Source organism: Citrus sinensis, chromosome 3 (assembly GCF_022201045.2).
Source record: "Citrus sinensis cultivar Valencia sweet orange chromosome 3, DVS_A1.0, whole genome shotgun sequence".
NCBI classification, from domain to species: domain Eukaryota; kingdom Viridiplantae; phylum Streptophyta; class Magnoliopsida; order Sapindales; family Rutaceae; genus Citrus; species Citrus sinensis.
Window position 1 is genome coordinate 8,490,536 of NC_068558.1, and position 22,012 is coordinate 8,512,547.

General features: G+C 31.8%; 3 protein-coding genes across 4 annotated transcripts; all 3 read left to right on the forward strand.

Moving 5' to 3' along the window:
* Window positions 1-3,571: 3,571 nt before the first annotated feature.
* Window positions 3,572-7,857, forward strand: LOC102613860 (hexosyltransferase GAUT11). Of its 2 annotated transcripts, none has more exons than XM_006477658.4 (2): window positions 3,572-4,129; window positions 5,991-7,857. In XM_006477658.4, exons 1-2 carry the CDS (start codon window positions 3,977-3,979, stop codon window positions 7,443-7,445), a joined length of 1,608 nt encoding a protein of 535 aa, XP_006477721.2. In that variant the 5' UTR covers window positions 3,572-3,976; the 3' UTR covers window positions 7,446-7,857. The 2 variants fall into 2 exon arrangements, with proteins under 2 accessions (XP_006477721.2, XP_052294124.1); XM_052438164.1 differs by lacking the exon at window positions 3,572-4,129 and adding an exon at window positions 4,140-4,301.
* A 4,704-nt stretch (window positions 7,858-12,561) lies between these two features.
* Window positions 12,562-14,071, forward strand: LOC102619105 (cytosolic sulfotransferase 16-like). Its single transcript, XM_006477672.4, has one exon. It carries the CDS (start codon window positions 12,846-12,848, stop codon window positions 13,977-13,979), a length of 1,134 nt encoding a protein of 377 aa, XP_006477735.4. The 5' UTR covers window positions 12,562-12,845; the 3' UTR covers window positions 13,980-14,071.
* A 6,394-nt stretch (window positions 14,072-20,465) lies between these two features.
* On the forward strand, window positions 20,466-21,425 carry LOC102622031 (dehydration-responsive element-binding protein 1B-like). Its single transcript, XM_006491794.3, has one exon. The coding sequence runs from the start codon at window positions 20,552-20,554 to the stop codon at window positions 21,152-21,154; it is 603 nt and encodes a 200-aa protein (XP_006491857.2). The 5' UTR covers window positions 20,466-20,551; the 3' UTR covers window positions 21,155-21,425.
* Window positions 21,426-22,012: the final 587 nt, after the last annotated feature.

The following is a 22,012-nucleotide window of genomic DNA, read 5'->3' on the forward strand; positions in this document are numbered from 1 at the left end:
CTTTAAGAAACTCCTATGGTTAAATATGTTACACTCTTATCGTTATTTTTTTACTTTCTTTTACAATAATACCCTTTCAACAATATTCTTAGGATATTTATTAAAAGAAAAAAATGATAATTTATCAAATTAACCTTAACAATAATATAAAAATTAATTTAAAAAATTAATTTTTTAAAAAATAATTATTAGTAAGATTGCTGCAATAATGTTAAACAATACTTTAAGTTGGCTGATATTAATTTATTTATAAATAATTGTTAGCAAAATTGTTGCATAAATACACAAAAATACTAGTTGTTACATAGTGATATTTATAGATTAATTTACTGGTAAATAGCTATTGGTTAATTTGCTAATCAACTTTTTTATAGATGAATTAATTAATCTCAAGAATCTTATTCGAAGGGTGTTATTGTAAAAAAAAAAACAAAAAATAAAGGAAAAAATGTAACATATTTGACTATATTGGTGTCTTGAGTTATTCTTTAAAATAAATGGACTAAATGAATACTTAAATTAAAATATAAAGATTAAACAAACATTTACCTTTTTAATCAGGGGAAAAATATCAATCCAATACATTTGGCTGAAAGTGAAGCATATATACCTCCTAGCAAGTTCTCTTCGTAGCGATGCACAAACCACACCAAATTTAAATTGTGAACAGAAGCTTGTTAATGCAGTATTGTTTAAGATTTGTGCCGCTGCATTAAAGAAAATAACAAGAATTTGAGGTAGGACAATCCAAAAAAAAAAATTGTGGTGAGGTTATCAAATAATGGGAAATTGAGGAATGGCTAGGCCTTCAAGAAAATAAGGAAACTTTAAAATTATACTTCATTGTCAAGCATAAAACTATAAACAAACCCTAGTCTTCTAGATTGTCAACTTTGGTTCCACTTTTTCTCTTTACCAATTGAGGTAGAAAAAGGGAGGGAAAAAATACAAAAATAGAAAGTACCCTATAGAGAATCACATATACGATACAAATACAAAAACTCAAGATTAAGGATCAGTTTAGGATTGCAGTGATTGATGAAATAAATTGCTTATGTTATATGGATGAAATAAGTATTTATTTAAAAAAGTAGTTTGTTGTTTAGTAAACTGTGTTATTATAATTGCAATGAGTTTGGAAAATAGAGTAGATGCATTTGATAAATTTTAATATAAAAGTGTTGTTTTATTATATAATAACTAAAATAGGCAAAGTTTAAATTGCCTTTATTTATATATTGGATTTATAAAAGAAATAAGATATAATTGTCTTTTTGTTAAAATATTAAAGTTATAATATGATCTTTAAAAAAGTAATTCTTACCTACTTTTAAAAGTTGTTATCAAAGTAGAGAATTTTATAAAATAAGTAACTTTAAAAAAAAATTACCAAGTATCATTTTTGTCAAAACTTATGAAATAAACCACTTAAAGCGTTGCAATCTCAATTCTAAATGGGACTTTAATTTATTTACTATGAAACATATTGAAATTACAATATTATATCAATGATTATTTATTTATTCATTTTTTTTTCTCTCGATAGTAGCTCAAGCTCTGCTCTTCCTTTCTAATAGAAGGAAAGTTTCAAATTTCAAACTTCTTGTACAAAAGCTACCTAGCCATTTTCATAAAATCATTATCAAAACTAACCATGTAATAAAATTTCTTACCATAATAGCCACATATAACCATTTTGTGTTAAATTACTCTTAAAACAAGCAAAACAAATTCTAAATCCACAAGCACAACATTGCCTACACCATGGTTTTACTAGCTTTGACAACGACTTCCTTTGACTGCGGTGGCTTCCATCAACAACAAACTTCTTCTTTTAATGTTTCAACTTGATTTTATTAAGATTAGGTTGTGTCACATATGGCATATTAGGTGTCCGTTAAAATGTCTCCATGAAGATTATTTCAACTGCGTTGTTAAGTGTGCTGGACATATTCAATTATGTTGTTAAGTGTGCAACAAAGAAATCAAAACATGACAATTAGGGCATTAAGCTCCATTCACATGGGCGTTGGGCTCCATCGTCACCATTCTCACTGCCGATGGTTTCCATCACCCGTAACCAACGTAGTCAATGGAAGCCAGCCAGTACAGGGGATGGCTCCAATTGCCCGCTACCAATTAATGCAGGCGATAGTTTTTGTCACGCGCAACCAATCAACGTGGGTGATGGTTTTCATCGTGCATAATCAACCAAGTGCATTTTAGGATAATTTAGTCCAAAATGAGTATAAGTTTTTACTGTAGTAAGAAATTTTGTTTCATAACTTTAATAATAATTTTATGAAAATGACTAAATAGATAAGTTTCCCAAAAACTAATTATTCTATCCAGATGCAATAGTAACTAATATTTTACTTTAGTCAAATTGATAGATATTTTCAATGTTCTTTTAAAATTTATTACACATATAGCAACATGTCACTTGAATCAAATCGTGTTCTAGTAGTATACTGCACTATGAACTAAGGTAGTGTTTACTTGCTGGAGTGGGAGTGAGGAGTCTGGATTCCTCCCACTCTATTGTTTACTTACTAATTTTAGGGGGGAGTATGAATCCCACTCCCATGGGGGAGGTGAGAGTGGGAATCCACTCTCCCCTCTTCTATTTTTATCCTTACATTTAATCAAATAAAATAATATCATATTTATTTATATAATATTTTATATATTATACTTATTAAAAATAATAATTTACATTGATTATAAGTTAAAATTACTTAAAAATTATATTATTATACTCATAGAGAATTAATAATATTACTATATACTCTTTTTATTTGAAAAAATAATATTATTATATTTATTTAAAAATAATAGTATTATATTTATTTAATATTAGTAATTAATAATAATCAATATTTTATTCTAAGAAAATATTAATTTTGTATTATATTATTAATAATAATGTTTCATTTGTGTTGCTCTTAATAATAATTTTTTATTTACATAATTAAAATTAAAATTAATAAAAAAATTTATTTACATAATTAAGAATATTATTAATTTACAAATATAATAAAATAAATATTTAATTTTTCAAATCTATTTTTTATTAATTTTGTAATTAAAAATTATAATTCTTTAAATAAAGATAAAACAATAATTTAAAATCATTTACTCCTAATTTCATGCTCTCATTTCAATGTAAGTAAACAATCCACTCCCACTCCCACTTCAACTTCACACTCCTAATCTCAGGATTCCCACTCCAATTCAAAATGTAAACGCAACATAAATGTTTTAAGTTCATTTTAATTTATTTTGGTAAAATCTACTGGCATTTAAGGTAATACAATCAATTTAGAAAAGTTTATTGGAACTTCCATAATTTGCCGCTTGAAAATAATTATGAGGGAAATAAGCATGGTAACTATGTTAAAACTTGCTTGCTTAAAACAAAATTTGAAAAATAAAAAATAAAAAAATGGGAAGAAGCTATCAAGCTATGTTAAAAATTGACAAAAAAAAAAAAACATGCAACATTGTGTACCCATTACATTCTTTCATGTGCTGGCTTTTGCCCCTTCTTGTTTCCCTCCACTTATAAGAATCTGACATCTAACAGCCACCAGAGAGCACTTGACGCCCTTGAGTTCTTTTGGTTAAATACTTTCACTTCATTCTTCACGGTTAAATTCTTTCACTTCATTCTTCACTGTTCACACAGAACAAAACCAAGATCACATAACTTGCCACTCTTTCAATTCTAGATTCTTTAACCTCCCTTGCAAGTTAAAATCTTTCTTTTTTCTTGTTTCTAAAGTTTATTATTATTATTATTATTATTATTATTATAAAGGCATCAAAGGGCCAGGCCAGTTTCATTGATCAAGTAAGAATTGTATGGTGGAAATATTTTTTTTGGCAAGTTTCAATGATTTTTTGGTCGAATCTGGTAAATGGGTCGGCTTCCAATCTTGATTTGGTGTTGAGTTGTGGAGAGATTCACTGAAAGATGCGGCGGCGGGCGGCCGAATATCGGCGCCCGGTTCGAAGGAGGCTTTCTTGTTGGATCTGGGCTCTTCTTGGGCTTTTTTCAATTGCAGGATTGGTTTTGTTTATAGTTCAACATAATCATCATGAAGATCGTTCTAACCCGCTTGCACTGGTTAGCAAATACAGAACCCTTATCTTGTTTTGATAAATTGTTCTTTTGGCTTTTAGATTGGATATGGATTAATTTTTTTTTAATACTTTTGGAGATGCCCATCTGATCTTGGTGCTCGGAAAGTCTATTATGTGGAAATATGAGTTTTTTAACTGGTTTTGGAGTTTTGATGGTATGTTGATTAAAAGCTTTGATGAAAGACATTTCTCTGGGTATCTTTTTGTTTGTATTCTACTTCTGATTAGGTTCAAATTTCACATGTGTGCACTTGTATATAGGCATGAAACTTGTAGAAGCTAAGTATATGTATTCATATGCAGACATAGATATAAGTTCTTCCTTTTCTGTTGGAATGGGGGAGTGGTTTTATCGACTTGCTAAACTCAAGTTTTTTATTGCAATATTGTTCTTTCTGTTATGAGGACTGCAAGTGCTGAATTCACTAAGAGTACTTTTGCTAGCACTAATTTATTTTCTTTGTAGATCACCCTCCTAATGAGCAATTTATTCAAAGTAAATTTATATTTATTAATTTTACCAATGTAATGAACAGGATATTAGGAACTGATTATGAGATCGTCATTTCTTTAATTGATTAGGATTGAAAAGGTCTTAGTTTGAATGGAAAAGAAACATGAATTACTTGCGAACTATAGGAATTAGGTTTGTGATGGTTTAGCTGTGATCAAGTATTTTGTTTCATTTATTACTATGCCAACTTGTTTTTGATTAAAGAAATCAACCATGTTAAGAAATTTGTTACTGCTTCATTCAGATAAATCTCATGAGTCTTGATAAAGTGCAAGATGATGTTAATCTCATAAACCATGGAGTCATAAACTTTTAGATTTTTGTCAATCTCTGTAATAATGGTGTTCTCCGTATATTGGGTCAGAGCTCACAGATTGGGCTATTACGGTTTTCTAAACTATGTATTATGTAGTGATGTGAATTATTTACCTATGCTGCTTCTTTTGCACATTAACACATTATTCAAGTAACTTTGGTGGTGGGGAGTTTTGTGTTTTGGCTGCACCCTTTTAGGTAGTATTGGTACTTGTGAAGAAACTATTGATCCCTAGAGAAAAATAAATGGAAAAAAATCTGCTTTGAAACTCATCGCCATCTTGTCCTGGACCACTTTAGCCACTGTACTGCTAGATACAGTGCCTGCAGCCACTGCACTTCACCATACAACTATTGTGCAATTGTCACATCACAGCCGCTGTCATGGTTGCTACTGCTACCAGTATTACTGACCATCTTCAGTGCTCCGATATTACCACGACTCCACCATCAGCAATGGCTGTGAGCTATTTCCTTGTGGATATTGGGCTTCCTCCATAATTACCTACTTTTAGCTACCACCAATCCTAATAATTCCTCTAGGTACTACGTATGCTATGTATTTTGCGTTCTTAACCCAATAGTCAATTTGCATTCCTGTACCTGAACATACCCTTTTCAGGATTTTCTTGACTGATCAGGTGTGTATAGATCTGTAGTTTTTTTAGTTAGAAAATAAATCAATTCAGACATTGATTCTTTAATCAAAATAAATATCACAGTCTTGCAATTATAGCTACTGCATCATTCACTGCTCTTTTTGCTTAGATTTTATCTATAGTGTTGGACCTTTTCCTTTTCTTATAACGTCATCCTTTTTGCATTTCTTGTATTGCTGTCCTTTTTGTGTTCCTTGCTTGGGCTCCCTTCTGATACACCGTAGAAAAGTTAATATTTTAAACATTGTTGTGAATCATACAATGACTGAGACTACTGAATAATTGATATATCTGATTGCCCATTGCTTTTGAATCAATTGTTTGAGGACTTACCCTGGACTAACCTCCTCTTCCAGGAGAAAAGTGCAAGAACAGAGCAGGTTGAACGGAAGGTTTTAAATTTTACAAAAGAAATCTTGAGTGCAACCTCGTTTTCACGGCAGTTGGCAGAGCAAATAATACTTGCTAAGGCTTACGTTATCATTGCCAAAGAGCACAACAACCTTCGACTTGCCTGGGAGCTGAGCAAGAAGATCAGAAGTTGCCAGCTTTTGCTTTCTAAGGCTGCCATGAGAGGAGAGCCTATAACTCTGGATGAAGCAGAGCCAATTATTAGTAGCTTATCATCTCTCATCTTTACGGCACAAGATGCTCATTATGACATTGCAACAACAATAATGACCATGAAATCTCATATTCAAGCCCTTGAAGAGCGTGCTAATGCAGCAACAGTTCAGAGTGCACTTTTTGGGCAATTGCTGGCTGAATCACTACCAAAGAGCCTACATTGCCTGAAAGTCAAGCTCTCAGTAGATTGGGTTAGAAGCAAGCATATCCAAGATCTTGCGTCTGAGAGGAGAAACTCTCCTCGACTTGTAGACAACAATCTCTATCACTTCTGTATATTTTCAGATAATGTGCCGGCTACATCTGTAGTTGTCAATTCCACCATCACTAATGCCGATCATCCAAAACAGATGGTCTTCCACATTGTAACCAATGGGGTCACCTATGGAGCTATGCAGGCTTGGTTCCTCAATAATGACTTTAAAGGGTCCACGATAGAAGTGCAGAATATAGAGGAGTTTTCATGGTTGAATGCTTCTTATGCTCCCATTGTGAAACAGCTTCTTAATGCTGACTCACGGGCTATCTATTTTGGTGAATATCAAGATTTGAGGGTTGAGCCGAAATTGCGGAATCCTAGGTATCTGTCTTTGCTAAATCACCTTCGCTTTTACATCCCGGAGATTTATCCGCAGTTGGAGAAAATAGTTTTTCTTGATGATGATGTTGTTGTTCAGAAGGATTTGACACCACTTTTCTCATTGGATTTACATGGAAATGTGAATGGCGCAGTTGAAACTTGTCTTGAAGCATTTCATCGTTATTACAAGTATCTCAATTTCTCAAACCCAATTATTAGCTCGAAGTTTGATCCACAGGCATGTGGATGGGCATTTGGCATGAATGCTTTTGACTTGATTGCTTGGAGGAAAGCAAATGTGACTGCACGGTATCATTACTGGCAAGAACAAAATGCTGATCGGACACTGTGGAAGCTGGGAACTCTTCCTCCTGCTCTTCTTGCCTTTTATGGACTCACAGAGCCTCTTGATAGGAGATGGCATGTTCTAGGACTGGGGTATGATATGAACATTGACAACCGTCTAATTGAGAGTGCAGCAGTTATCCACTTTAATGGAAACATGAAGCCGTGGCTAAAATTGGCCATTAGCAGGTATAAGCCTATATGGGATCGGTATGTAAATCACAGCCACCCATATGTCCAAGACTGTGAAACGAGTTAAAATGTGCTACTTCTTGATTACAAGCAATTTATGCGATTTTGAATATTTTTATACTCAACCTGTGATCGCATCATTGTAGAGACAGAAGTAGAAAGTTTTGACTTCTTTAGAAGCTTTTCTTTTTCTTACCATAGTGTCATGAAAGAAAAACAAAATTTATATACACTAGAAAGTTCAAAGGGACCAGGTGAAGAGTTCCGAGGGATTCATTTTTGGTTGGGGTTTTCATTTTCCCTTTTTCACAAGCTGTAGAATTATTTGTTCTTTAGCATTTCTTGTAATAATTTATCAGCTCTTTCCGTTTTTAATGTAGTTGAACCCGAATATTTTTTTTTTCACCTTTTTCTGTAATTTAAAACAGTAACCATTATTGTGAATTAGTGAGATAATTTCTGGAGTTGATTATTATGTAGCCCTCCTGTTACAGAGAATTTTATTCAGGTAGTGAACATTCACTTGCTACCAATCTATTTCTTTTTTTGTTTCAGTGGTTAACTGGTTCCCTTTAGTTTCACTTTCAGAAAATGAGTTTCTTTGAACATTCTTCAGCTGTAATGTAAGCTTTTTGCTGTTTTGATTCAATTGATCCTTATGAAAGAACTGAATCCTGTTAAAAGGCTTGGTCCTAGTGGTGGTAAGCAGCAATATGAATAAAAATATATCACTTATCCAATTCACCATTGAGATGGATTCGTCCTGGTTAAGAATTTGATTGCTACTTATTGGAATGAGTAATACTACACTTATAGTCGGCATCATAATTGACGGAACCTCGATCCTCGATTTATATCAGCAGTACTTTGTTGAATGTTGCACTGCACTGCTTAGGTCTGTCAATTTACATCTGAAGCAATTTAATAAAGCAATTCTCAGTTCTCTCAAACAGTGTGATCTGCCTCAAAATGATCAGATGAAGATTCAACAGGATGCAAGTACACGAACTTTGGACCATACATTTCACTTCAGTAATGCTGTAAAATTTATACCACCTCCTGTATGAGAACATCATATATGTAGCTAAGCCAGGAACATAGCAGGCTTAAATAAATTAAACAATTAAAAATTATCCATCTTTTCAGTTTTTAAATATTAATAAATAAAAATTTTATAATTATATACAGAACATATTTACAATAATAACTATTAATGTAACGAGTAAATACTTATTTAGTCATTATATTTTAATTTAAGTACTCATATAGTCCCTATATTTAAAAAATATCTAAAAAAATTACAATTAAATATGTTCATTCTCATCCTTAGTTTATCCTTTCTTTCCTTTACAATAATATTCCTCCAACAATATTCTTGAAATTAATTAGTTTATCTATAGAAAAAGAAAAGTTAACTAATTAGTGTGAAAGAACTATTATTTTAGCACATGTGCAACAATCTTGCTAATAATTGTTTATAAATAAATTAATATCAGCCAACTTAAAGTAATGTTTAATATCCTTACAACAATCTTACTAATAATTATATTATAAAAATAAATTTATCAAATTAATCTTAAAAATAAAATAATAATAATAAAAGTATTTGTGTAAATTTTTATGTTACTTTTAAGATTAATTTGATAAATTATTTTTTCATTAATATCCACAAGAGTATTGTTGCAAGAGTATTATTGTAAAAGGAAAGAAAAAGTAAAGGTAAAAATGGAACATATTTAACAACAAATGTGTCTTGAGATTTTTTTTAAAATATAAAGATTTAACTAGTACATAACTCAAAATATATAAGCTAAACGGTCATTTACTCTTTTCAAAATTAACAAAGTGAAAGAAAAGCCGAATAATTTACTATTTCTTTAAGCAATTGATGGCGCAAAATTTAGATGTGAATTTCCTTTTAATTTGAAGGCAATTTCTTATCCGAATTTATAAAGCATTCGTTATTTCTCAGTTAGAAGTTTCAATTTCTCAATCACAAGTTGCTGCTTCAAATTTCTCAAACGAAATATTCTATAGGAAGTTAGTGGACATGGGACCATAAAGTTAAACCTGAATAATATAATGCATTAATAAATTTAATTTCATGTTTCCAACGAATAAGAAAGTTAATTGTATAAGACAATAATTTGTGTCAATTAAAAAAAATGATAAATTTGTTTTAGAAAAAGGTGCCACAATCATATCATGATTATGTAATCTAGCAATGATTGGAACTAGGTGGTAAGATTAGTACTAAAAAATTTATGTATTGTTTAATTATCAATGTCTTGAGTTATTAGGTACAATTTTTTTTCTCCTAATGTAAGTTACATAATTGTTGTGAAAATTTTAATATACTCGCAAGCGCACGAATCTAGAGATAAAATAGTGGTAACGAGGTCGATCCTATAGGGATTGTTATAAATTGAAAAGTCTAATTTAAATCTAAAATTAATATTAATTCTAACCTAGTTGAGCAAATTGAGTTTTAAGATAAATTAAACTAATTAAACTAAGAAAACAATTAAAGCAAATGAGAAATCAATAAGACAAATTACCAAGGTTTCAGAATCCACTATTATTCAACTAGTAATTATCTAATTATTAATTAACCCCCAATTTTAGAGTGACAACTCGAAATCAATCTATGTCATCTCATAGATATAACAATTAAGCCCAAGTAATTAAATCTAATGTAGGTTCTTTTTCTGCTTGATAATATGACATCTAAGAATTTCATGTAAACAGATTGAATAACAAAGAGTCAAAGTTTCCTAAGCACTCTATGTAAACAATTTAATGAAAGACATAGAATCAAAGATAATCATGTATAAACTTTATAAATCCAAGCATAGATTTAATCGAATATTAATCCTAACAATCAATAATGCATGACAGAATTGATGAAAAGATTTTATTAACATCCAATTATTTATGTGAAATAAAAACCATAATCATCAAAGAGCATATATAGGGAATTAATTAAATAAAAAGATAATTATTTCATTGAATAGGGTTTCATTCTTAACCTCAGTATAAGAAAATCAGCTAGACATACTTGAATTGAGAGTAACACAAAAAATAAAATCAACCATTAAGTCGAACTGCTGCACTCGTCCTTTTCTCCCCTCTTCTGCCTTGTGTTTGCAGCACTCCCCTCTGGCGGCTCTCTTCTTGCAAAAGCCAAAGTTCGGCTTTTATATTGTAACACCTTCCAAAATCCTCAAATCAAAAGGATTTAAAACAAGCCAAGCACAACCAACTTTAAGCCCATGCACGTGAAGCCCACTTGAAATTAATGGTCAATGCTTTTCTAACTATTCACGTGAGATGCACAAGCCAATTATTCTCCATTAAGCATCTTTTGTCCTCTTTTCTTTTATTCTTCACAAGCGGCAATTATTTCCATAAACTCTAATTTGTTTCCTTTTTAAGCTCCCTTTCATGAATTGCTTCCACAAATTAATTTAATCTTCAATATTGTCCAGTTATTATTCCTTATGCATTTTTCATCCATAATCTCTAATTATTTCCCTAATCAATAAAATAACTCAATTAATTAAAAGAAACAAACAAAAATAACTAGCAATTATATAATTAAGGGTAAAATATGTATATAAATTATGCTCATCAATAATCTAACTTAATCACACCTATACTTACAAATTATTGCGCAAATTTTAATGGTACAAACTCATATGCATTTTTGCTTATACATAAGAAATTAATTGTGAAGTGACATGTGACCATAAAATGAACCAACAAATATCGAGATGGAATATCCATACCATTAATTTGAAATGGAACTTATTTGCCATAAATTATCCTCACTATATGCAAGCATTAGAAATTACCTTCTGTTATTAATTTAACCATTAATGAGTTTTTTAAAAAATTAAACCAAATTCTCTCTCTAATTCACTCTCAACGACTAATTTAAGGACTAGATTTGCAACTCCAAATTTTAAATTACTTGAAAAGTATTCTAAAGTAAATGCACTATTTGCCATTATTGTTTGAAAACTATATATACAGTACTACTAGGGGTGAGCATGGGTTGGTTTGGGTTGGATTTTAAGTCAATCCAAACTAAACCATAAAAATTTGGATCCAACCCAAAAATTTTTAACCCAACCCAAACCAAACCATTTGGGTTTGATTTGAATTTTATTATCAAAATAATTTTTATTTTAATAAAATTTAATTATATCAAAATTATAATAATTATTAATTGTTATAAATTATTAAATTGATATTAAAATATAAAAAATATAGTGGATAAAAATTATAAATTTTACAATAACTTAATCCTTAAATTAAAGAATACTAGAAAATCAAAATAAAGTTTAATCACAAAAATTATTATTTCTCAATAAATAAGAATGTACACTTTAATAATAAACTTTCACAAACATGACATTAACAATCTAATAATAAATTTTGCTACTTGTTATTTATTTAATTATGGAATATTTATTTTTATTTATCATTTTAGTAATTTTGTGTTATGTTGTCTACTTATATACTTAATTTTATTTACATTCTGATTTTATATAGTGTGTATGCTTTATGTTCTAATTTCATTATATGGTAAGCAAAGTTTTGTACAGGGCCTAATATGGGCATTGCATTCAATTATTGACAAAAAATTAGCCGCCATCTAGCATATCAAACCAGTCCAAGCCGAGTTATTATTGATCACTAGTAGAGTCTCTTGCTCTTTCTATGATGATCATTCCATGTGGGAGGAATTATTTTTGTAAATAAGAAAAAAAATTATGTTATTTACAACAATATTTATTTAATTTAAATTTATTTTTACATATTATTTTCATTTTCTAACTGTTGACAATTGATCACGCCGTAAAAAATTTAATAGTGTCATTTCACTTATTTGTGTTCATTTATTTCATTTGAAAAATTTGAGTGTTGGGGTTTTGTCCATGACCCATGGGTAACCATACCCAACCCATAATGAAATGGTTTTCTATATAAAACACACATATAATCCATTTTCATGATTTATCCAACCCAAACTATTTAATTTGGTTTGGGTTTGAGTAAACCCATGGGTTGTGGGTTTATGCCCAACCCTATGTACTACGTTTTCCGATTTTTTCTTTTTTTTGGATAGAACGTTTACCGAAAGTCCGAAATATAATTGAGTAATAAGGGGTGCAAAACTCGCATCCTGATTATTGATTAAGTTTGCTTGTAAATGTCTTTAGCTTATGACTTAAAACTCTAACATCGATTGACGTAATTGCAGATCTGTCATTAAACTTTTTTTTTTTTTTTTGGTTTTCTTTCCTCTTCTCGCACGTAATAACCAGTGGCGAAGTATCCTTTTAACTCTTTCTATAAAATGGCACCACTATATTCTCTAATCTCAGCCCAAAGTAATTAATTTAAGCTCTCTATTTCCCAAGTCCTATCTAGCTGCAAATAAAAACAATTCTTCTTCCTTATGGGCTGTTCATATCACATTCCCAAAACCAACATTGATCTCGAAGAAGAAGATGAGGACTCCGTAGAAACCCTTACCTCTTACCAATGTCTCGTTAACAAAACCAATGAAGATAACCTTCACTCTCAGCAAAACCTTGTTAACAAAACCTGTGATGAAGGGAATAAAGAAGAGGCATATTACCAAAAAACGATCAAAAGATTTGAAGAGCTCGTGGCATCACTTCCCAAGGGAAAAGGTTGGATGACTGAACATCTAGTCTATTACAAAGGCTGTTGGCTAACAGCGTATGGAGCCCTAAAAGGTCTCATGTTTATCCAAGATCATTTTAAGGCTCAACCTACTGATATATTCTTGGCCACCTTCCCAAAGTGTGGCACTACATGGCTCAAAGCTCTTATTTTCGCCACCATGAACCGATCTCGCTATGATTTTCCATCACATCCTTTGCTCAGCGCTAGCCCCCATGATTGCGTCCCCTTCTTAGATGCCTACATTTTTCAAAACAATCCCGTGTCTAGTATCCACTCTCTTCCTTCACCTCGTCTTTTCGCTACTCACATCCCTTATGATTTGTTACCTAACTCCATGATATCCTCTGGTTCTCGCTTTGTTTACATATGCCGAAACCCTAAAGATGTTCTTGTTTCCAAGTGGGTGTTTATGAACAAGGCGAGGCCTAAAGAGCTGCCACCCCTGTCACTAGAAGATGCATTTGAGCTGTTTTGCAAAGGGGTTTCTCATTATGGTCCGTTTTGGGATCATGTTTTGGGATATTGGAAAGCAAGCTTAGAATCTCCTGAAAAAATCTTGTTTTTGAAATATGAGGAAATGATGAGGGAACCCTTTGTTCTTTTGAAGAGATTGGCTGAGTTTTTGGGTCAGCCATTTTCATTAGAGGAAGAGAGTGATGGTGTGGTTCATGAAATTATTAGGCTGTGTAGTTTTGAGAATTTGAGCAGCTTGGAAGTGAATAAAACCAAAGTGAAAAGGTTCAGCAACCAACTTGTTATTGATAATTGTGACTTCTTTAGAAAAGGAAGAGTTGGAGATTGGGAGAATCATCTTACCAAGGAAATGACTGAACGCCTAGATCAGATCACAGAAGAGAAGTTAGAGATGGTTCTGGATTGACACTTAATAATTATAGTATTAATGCGTTGCTAGAGTTGTTGCATAACATGCTTAATTATTAGCCTTGAGCGTTTAATTTGTTCCCATCTTATTTGACCAATTTGTGCTGTTTTTTACTCTTGCAGTAAGTTATGAATAAAGATTCATTTCCTTTCAAAATCTTATTTTTATTTTCTCTTATTATGTAAGAGAAGGAACAATGATGATACTACTTATGTTTTCAATATGGATTCTCTACTCATCTTGTCTTAACTTGTCTTTTAAAAATCTTGTGGCAGATATACATTATTAATTTGATATAGTTTAAATATATTTATTTATTGTTTTTTTTTTGTTAACCATCAACCAATAATTGGATCTTAAAAAGTCAAACAAAAAGAAAGATGAGTAAAAGATATGAATCAGTGTGTTTCGTAAATATTCATTCCAAAAATTTAGAGAAACAAAATGAACTTTATTTTTGTTATTCAACATGGCTAAAAGACATAATTTATATTAAAAATTGAATAACTTAAAAGGAAAACATTCAAGTATAATAATTTGTGGAATCTACCACATTTCCATTCCATGATAATTTCTTAAAATCATTGCGTTTCATGATGACTCGCTTGTCATATAACTCATTAGATAATTTCTAGATATTTATAAATGTCAAAATAATCTTGATTTCGGCCATGATTATCTAATTGAGAAAGATCATCTCATTATGATCTTGATATTTTGAATCTTTATTTCATTCTTATATAGAGTTGTTAATGAATCATACGAATTTTTTATTTGAGACAATTAAAAGAATAATTTGAAGCAAGATTACATACATTCATACATATATAAGTACGTGTGTGTGTGTGTGAGTGTATATATATATATATATATATATATATATATATATATATATATATAATATGATTCATTTTTAGCAATATTAAAAATCATAATGTTTGAGTCGCACTTGAGTCCATAATCAATATGGTAGATTTACATTTAAATTTTATTTGATAATAAAGATTTGTGGTTTAAACTATAGCAATTGTGAAATAAAAGATAGAACTGTCAAGGTAATGCTTATTATGGGTGTGAAGTAAACAATATTTCTTTTTTTTTTTATATACAAGTGGACGAATAAAAAAGAAGAAAAATAAAAATAAAAAACAAGCTCAATAGCTAAGAAATTCATTAGGACCAAACACTCCAGCAACTAGACTGGTAATTAACCAGCTACCGTGAAAAAGAGCCAAATAGGCCTTTATTAACCACATTAAATTAGTTATTAATGTTAACATGATGTATTTATCACATGCGTTTTAGCTTAAAATGAGATTTGCGCCCAGATTCAAATATCAAGATTCCAATCATTATTATCAATTTTTTCTCTTTATTCATTACGTACCACGTACGGTCGAGCTAAAGTAAAAAAAAATAGAAAAAACTGACTTGCATTGGCCGAAGCGCATTAATGTTTTGATATCTCAATGTATCTGGGATCACATGCATCAATCAAGCAAAATCCCGTTACTTACCACCGAAGTGATAACACCTCGCCGTTGCATGCATTTCAAGTTTAAAAAACGAGTTCAGTTGATTAATTAATATCATTTTTAACCCTACTATTCGGATTGAATAGATTCACAAAACAGTAAAATGCTCTCCCTATTTCATTATCTTGTATCGAACATGAGATTTACATTTTATGTTGCGAAAAAGTAAAATATGAAAGAACAATTAATAATTATTGAATAAAAGTATAAATAATTATATATTAATCAAAAAATAACATAAAAAAAGAATGCATAAAACTCAAGACATATTTGTTGGTGGTAAAGTTTGGATCATACAATTAGAACCACGCTACATTAGCACCATGAACAATTGGTCCTCGCAAAATATGAAGAGGAAATTCAAACAGTAGGGGTAGAATGGAAAGATCTCAAGAAAAAAAAACATTAACCGCACTATCAACGTAGAAAGTACATAAATTGTCTCTCAAAATATCTTGAGATTGCCACATATTGATGGAGGGCCACTATAATAATGACAGTCCTTCCACTAAAATTGCTACATGTTAGTAAGATATGATCCTGATCACATAGATCATCTCAAAATATCTTCCAATAGTCACATGCACTAAGAGTGAGAGAGGGAACCAACTCAACAGTTATATGAGCCGCCAAAAATGGAATGAGCTACTCCAAAAGCTCAATTAGCTCATGCTTAACACCTGCTATCACTAAGGATAGTCTCACAATTGATGTGTGCCCAAAAGATATTAAAAGATTTAAGTTGAATAGTCAAACTACCCAAAACCCTATCTGATGATGGAAATGACTTATTACAATTTGCCACATATCCAAAAAGATATTAAGATGCCCTAATGGGCATTTCCTATGTAAAGTTAAGTTAGTCTCAACAAAACAAATTTAGTTTTTTCCTCACAATTCTCAATTTCTCACTTATATTAGGGTTTCTTTGAAACTCATCATCCTTAACAACACTTATCTAACTTTAATACAGAGTGTTGTTGTTGTCGTTGCCTCTAACAGTTTTTTTCTCTTATTTTCAAGATTGTCTCAGCTCTATTCATCCCCATAAAATTATTCTAAGGTGAAACATCTCCTACTATTCACAAAACCGCTCCTAAAAGTTAAGCTCTCATAATAGTTTTGCGCTGAATAAAAATTATACCAAAATAACATATAATTTCAGCATAAGTTTCAAATTATGATGAAGTGGATTAGACAAATAATATATATTGAAATCTCTACATTCCGATAGTGCCCACTTACAATTTACTTCAATTTTCATTTTTTTTAAGCTCTTAGTTTTCAAAAGTACAAAGAGTTGTTATTAAGCAACGCCCCTAATTAATCTTTCCATGTAAGGAAAAGGGACGTGTCCCCAATACCTTATAATTATCTGGCTCCGTGATCACACACACACACACACGCGCACACACAAAATTTAATTAAAAGATCCCGCGAAACTGGGAAAATAACATGAATGGAAAAGGCCAGTCAATCGTATAGTTCTTTCTAAAGCTTTGTCTCTATTGCGGTAGTTTTCCTATAAAAATAGACTTACTTGGAAAATTATGTAATTTAAATTTTTATGGGATGTATATACAATTGGGCACTGTATTGCAAAATATAGGGAAACATATCACTGCCCACTTTACATATTGTCACAATTTTGTCTTGATCGATCCTCTTGGATAACGAAACCAAATGTGGATGATTGAGTATGATCGAGGACAATTGATGAGAACACTAATAAAGAAATTAGAGCTTGATAAAAGGCTAACAAAACATAACTAAACAACCTCGTTTTGTGTGAGTTCAAGAAATACTACAAAATAATTGATTGATACGTAATTAAGCAGCAATAAAAATTACATACAACATTAATGGAAAAACTAACATTAACGGAAAAACTATCTTTTAGTTCCTAAGTTCTGATAAAACATAACAGAAAATTGATTAGTTGAGAAAATTGAAATAATGGCCAGTGTAGAAATAATTTTAAAAATTCTTGGTTGCTATTTATAATTTCGATATTTAATACGTGGATTTTGTAGATAATTTCGTTGGTATGCTTTAGAATCACCAAGTAACGCTTTAAAAGTTCAAAATTAGTTCTTTTTTTTTTTTCTGATAACTATTATTGGCAACTTGCAAGTGTCAGGAGTGTTTTCAAGTTCGAATACCATTCAAAAGTTGAAATACAATTATCTACTAATTTGAACGACATCAACATTTAAGCCGATTGAATAGGAAAGCATTTTTCAAGTAGATATGCAATAAGAGTAATTTTTAGATACCTCTCCTGAAATTTGAGGATTTAGCTTTGAAGCTAAGTTAATGTTAGAAGATAAACTCATAAAAGCTCATTTAAAATTTAAAAAATCAAATATTAATAAAAAAATTCAATGGGTAATAGCTAAAATTCTCTTTCATCAAACTAAATTTCATCAAAAGAATTTTTACTTAAATTCCAGCGATCAGCGCTTCAAGTAGTGATTGTGATCGGTCAGAAAGATAGCCCCGATGATAGGGAACCAATTGGTAGTAGTGGTGATTGATGACGCTTGGTAGAAGGTAATGAACAGAGGTTGTCGCACTTGTTATTTCTAGCGAGTTGGGAGCTAAATGGTGGCAGATCTCGGCTGGCATTTGGTGGCTGGCTTCCCTTGTCTCCGATTATGTGTCCGATCGATTGATGGGGTGGCTGGATGTTGATGATGTGGCAGTCAAATATGGAAGTTATGGTGGCTAGGGTTTACTAAGTTGGGGATCTTGTGATATATATATTTTTTTTGGCTTTTCTGATTTTGATGAGTATGCTTAAATTTTAACTTGTCAAATGAACTTGGACTGTTAGAAGGGGCATGTATTGCTGTGTGGTTTGAAAATTTAATTGAAGTGTATTGATTGTTTGATCTTGCTGGTTTGTATAGAGTTATTAGGAACTGTAATTATTACTTGAGCTTGCTAGTTTGGTATTAAGTAATGAAGTGTATGATTGAGCTTGATGGTTTTGTGTGGAGTTATGCAACTCTAGGTTACTTGAGTAAACGTGGATGCTGCTATTCAAATGTTAGACGCGAAAGCTGGTTTAGGGGTAGTGATCAGAGATTCAACTGGCAAAATCATAAGTGCAGCAGTTCAGAGAATTTGTTTCAAAGGGAATGTGGCTTGCATGGAGGCTGAAGCTGTGCTTTATGGTATTCAAGTTGCTCAACAAGCAAAATGTATGCCTTTTATCATTGAGTCTGATTCGTTGGAAGTGGTGGAGCTCTCCTTGAACAGGAAGGGTAGCATGTCTGAAATAGTCTGGATAATCAAAGACATTCAAGCAAGTTTGAAGATTCAGAGCAAATAGAGACTGTGTAATGCTATTGCCCACTCTCTAGCAAAAGTTGATTTAGAGCACGAGTACCCTGTTCTTTGGCTGGACGAATTCCCAATCCAAATCATGTTGTTATTTTCTAAGTTTAACTAATCGAAAGCTTTACTTTCTCTTAAAAAAAAAAAAAAAAGGTTACTTGAGCTTGCTAATACTAAGCAGCAATTGTGAAGAACAGAAGAGAGTGGGTGTAGTTGTATTTCTTAAATTCCTATTTGTTTTTTATTTACTGAACTTGTATAGTTATTGTAGCTTGAGAAGAAAATGAAAGAAATGGGTTGTTTTTTGTGCTTGGAATAGAGCAATATATATATAACTACTGATGCTACAGCAATAATAAATTTTTGTTTTTCTGATGATTTTTCAATGTCATTATTTTTAAGTTCTCGGTTATATGCCATTTAATTTAGGGAAATTATCCACCGTCCACCTGTTTTTTCACCGTTTTTCAAAAATACACAATTTTTTTTTCTGGAATCCACCTGAAATTACATTTCTTTTTATTTTTCCACTTCCGTTTGGAGACCATTATAACTTTGCTAACATCATAAGGGTAAAATCGCCATTTCAACGATACAGTGGTGGATAAGTGTAAAACAATACAACTTCGAGTGGAGGTCAGCAAAAAAAAAATTAAGAATTGTGTATTTCTAAAAAAATGAAAAAAATAAGTGGTCGATGGATAAATTATCTTTTACATTTGAGGGTAAAAAAGTCATTTAAGCAATATTCCGTTAATTTCCTTAACGGATTCCAAACGAAAGTGGAAAAGTGAAAAGAAATGTAACTTCAGGTGGATTCCAGCAAAAAAAAAAAAAATTGCGTATTTTTGAAAAAGTTGAAAAAAACGGGTGAACGGTGGATAATTTCCTTTTAATTTAATTATGTAATGTATCTTGCAAGAAAACATATGGCATCCTTCTATTAACTAATAGAAACCTCTGTAGCTGGGATCAATGGCATTCTCATCTTACGATGCATAGTCAAATGAATGGTTATACTGACAACATAGGAAGGTATATAATAATAGAGGTAAACTTGTCATTTAAGTGTAAATACGTAAAACCTCATGGGAGCTATCTAAAAATTACCCTACATAATAAATATTAATATAGGTGTTAATACATATATAAGTATAAACATTTTAATTCTGTGATTTTATTTTTTTAATCGGCAACTAGACAATGATTCATAGAATTATTTAATTATCATGTGTTAAAATTTCTTACAAACATTAGAAAAGATTAGATAAGGAAGAATCCAAATCCACGCTTAAGTTGCTAAAGAGAAGAGCTGGTTTCATAGGAGAGTAGGAGAAAATCCTGAAACACATTGTCAACACCTTATCTACTTAGTTGTTAAGAAAAAGAAAAAAAAAGTCAAACAGTCAAACACATGTACAAGAAATATCCAATTTCTGTTTCCTTCCTGTTTCCTTTTTAATTCATTCCTACGTGGGCACCGTGGTCCATTAGCGGCTAAGCCAACGTGGCAGCCATTAGATCCCCCGTGTGCGCGTTCATCTCGCGCCCACATTTCAAAATCTTAACTTACCATAAAGTCCATAACTATAAATACAGTGCCGACTCTGGCAAAAACAGACCGAACAAATACAAACAAGTCAAAAGCCCATCAAAAGTCACTTCTAAAATTTCAACTTAAACTTCATATCAATGGATTGCATATCGAGTCAAGGCGAGCTGCTCACTCACACTCAGACAACGAAGTTCAACTACAGATTAGCAACGAGCAGCCCTAAGAAGCGAGCGGGGCGGAGAGTGTTTAGAGAGACACGTCATCCGATTTTCAGAGGAGTCAGAATGAGAAACAATAACAAATGGGTATGCGAGCTGCGTGAACCCAACAAGAAATCACGCATTTGGCTAGGTACTTATCCTACGCCAGAAATGGCTGCGAGGGCACATGATGTGGCAGCATTAGCCCTGAGAGGGAAATCCACGTGCCTGAATTTCGCTGACTCGGCATGGAGGTTGCCGGTGCCGGCTTCGGCGGATGCTGATGATGTAAGAAAGGCTGCAGCTGAGGCAGCAGAAGCATTCAGGCTGTCCCATGATGATGAAGATCAATTTGAAGAAAATGGTTTGTTGCCGGAGAAAAATGTGTTTTACATGGATGAAGAGGCGGTTTTTGATATGCCGGGACTGCTTGTGAACATGGCGGAGGGTTTGCTTCTTTCACCACCGCCACTACTTATTGGATGTGAGTATGATGATGATGATGATACGAAGTGGAATGATTATATATGGGGACATTGAAGTAATAGCTAGCTCTGTGTCGTTGCCTCATTGCCTGTGGATCGGAGTCCTTCGATTTGATGTGCGTCTAGTTAATTAATGCTGTAGAGTTGTGTTTCTTTTTGTTCTGTCTGTTTAGTTTCAGCAATTAGGAAATCTTCAAACAATTAGGATACAAATACTTCTTGAAAAAGAGACATATTTCCTAACATAATCATCTAACTTTTGTACATTTCATTGTATTGGTATTCTGATATATAAAATGGATGAGAAGATTTTGGTACTCCTTGTATATGTATATGTATATGTACTCTCTCTCTCTACTATTGAATTCTTGCCACATTACTTATCAGTCAAACATTTAAATGAGGATGCAATATGTCCCCAGCTGCAAGGACAGGGAGATTATAAATATATAGCTAGGTAGCTGATTTATATCCGTTAGATAGAACACATGACAGGTGTTGATAGTCCATTTTTTTAGGGTTAATTTTGGATTATCTCCTCATAAATCGATTATCATTAAATCACCCCTACTTTAAAATTTTTTATTTATCCTCCATTTTTGTTCAGAAAGACAAAAAGATTTTCATCAACCCACTCTCATTTTTTTTCTTATCTTTTGAATAAAAGTGGAGGTAATTTGAGGTATTTAAAAATAAGGGAGTAGATTTGTCTTGAAATAAGCTCAACTAAATTATCATGGATGACAACTCCGAAAATCTCAGAGGTGACGAAAACCCTAACTTCGACGGGGCTTTTCCGCCGCCGTTTAGGGAGACAAGAACGATAAAAAAAGCACGCTTTCGTGATGAGGAAAACGATAGTGAAACTACTAAACAGGTCTCCTACAAAGAAACACTGGTAAATTCATCACAA

Coding starts and splice junctions, on each gene's coding strand:
- LOC102622031 (XM_006491794.3), top strand. CDS start 20,552: ATGGATTGCATATCGAGTCAAGGCGAGCTGCTCACTCACACTCAGACA.
- LOC102613860 (XM_006477658.4), top strand. CDS start 3,977: ATGCGGCGGCGGGCGGCCGAATATCGGCGCCCGGTTCGAAGGAGGCTT. Junction 4,130..5,990: donor GTTCTAACCCGCTTGCACTG/GTTAGCAAATAC, acceptor CTCCTCTTCCAG/GAGAAAAGTGCAAGAACAGA.
- LOC102619105 (XM_006477672.4), top strand. CDS start 12,846: ATGGGCTGTTCATATCACATTCCCAAAACCAACATTGATCTCGAAGAA.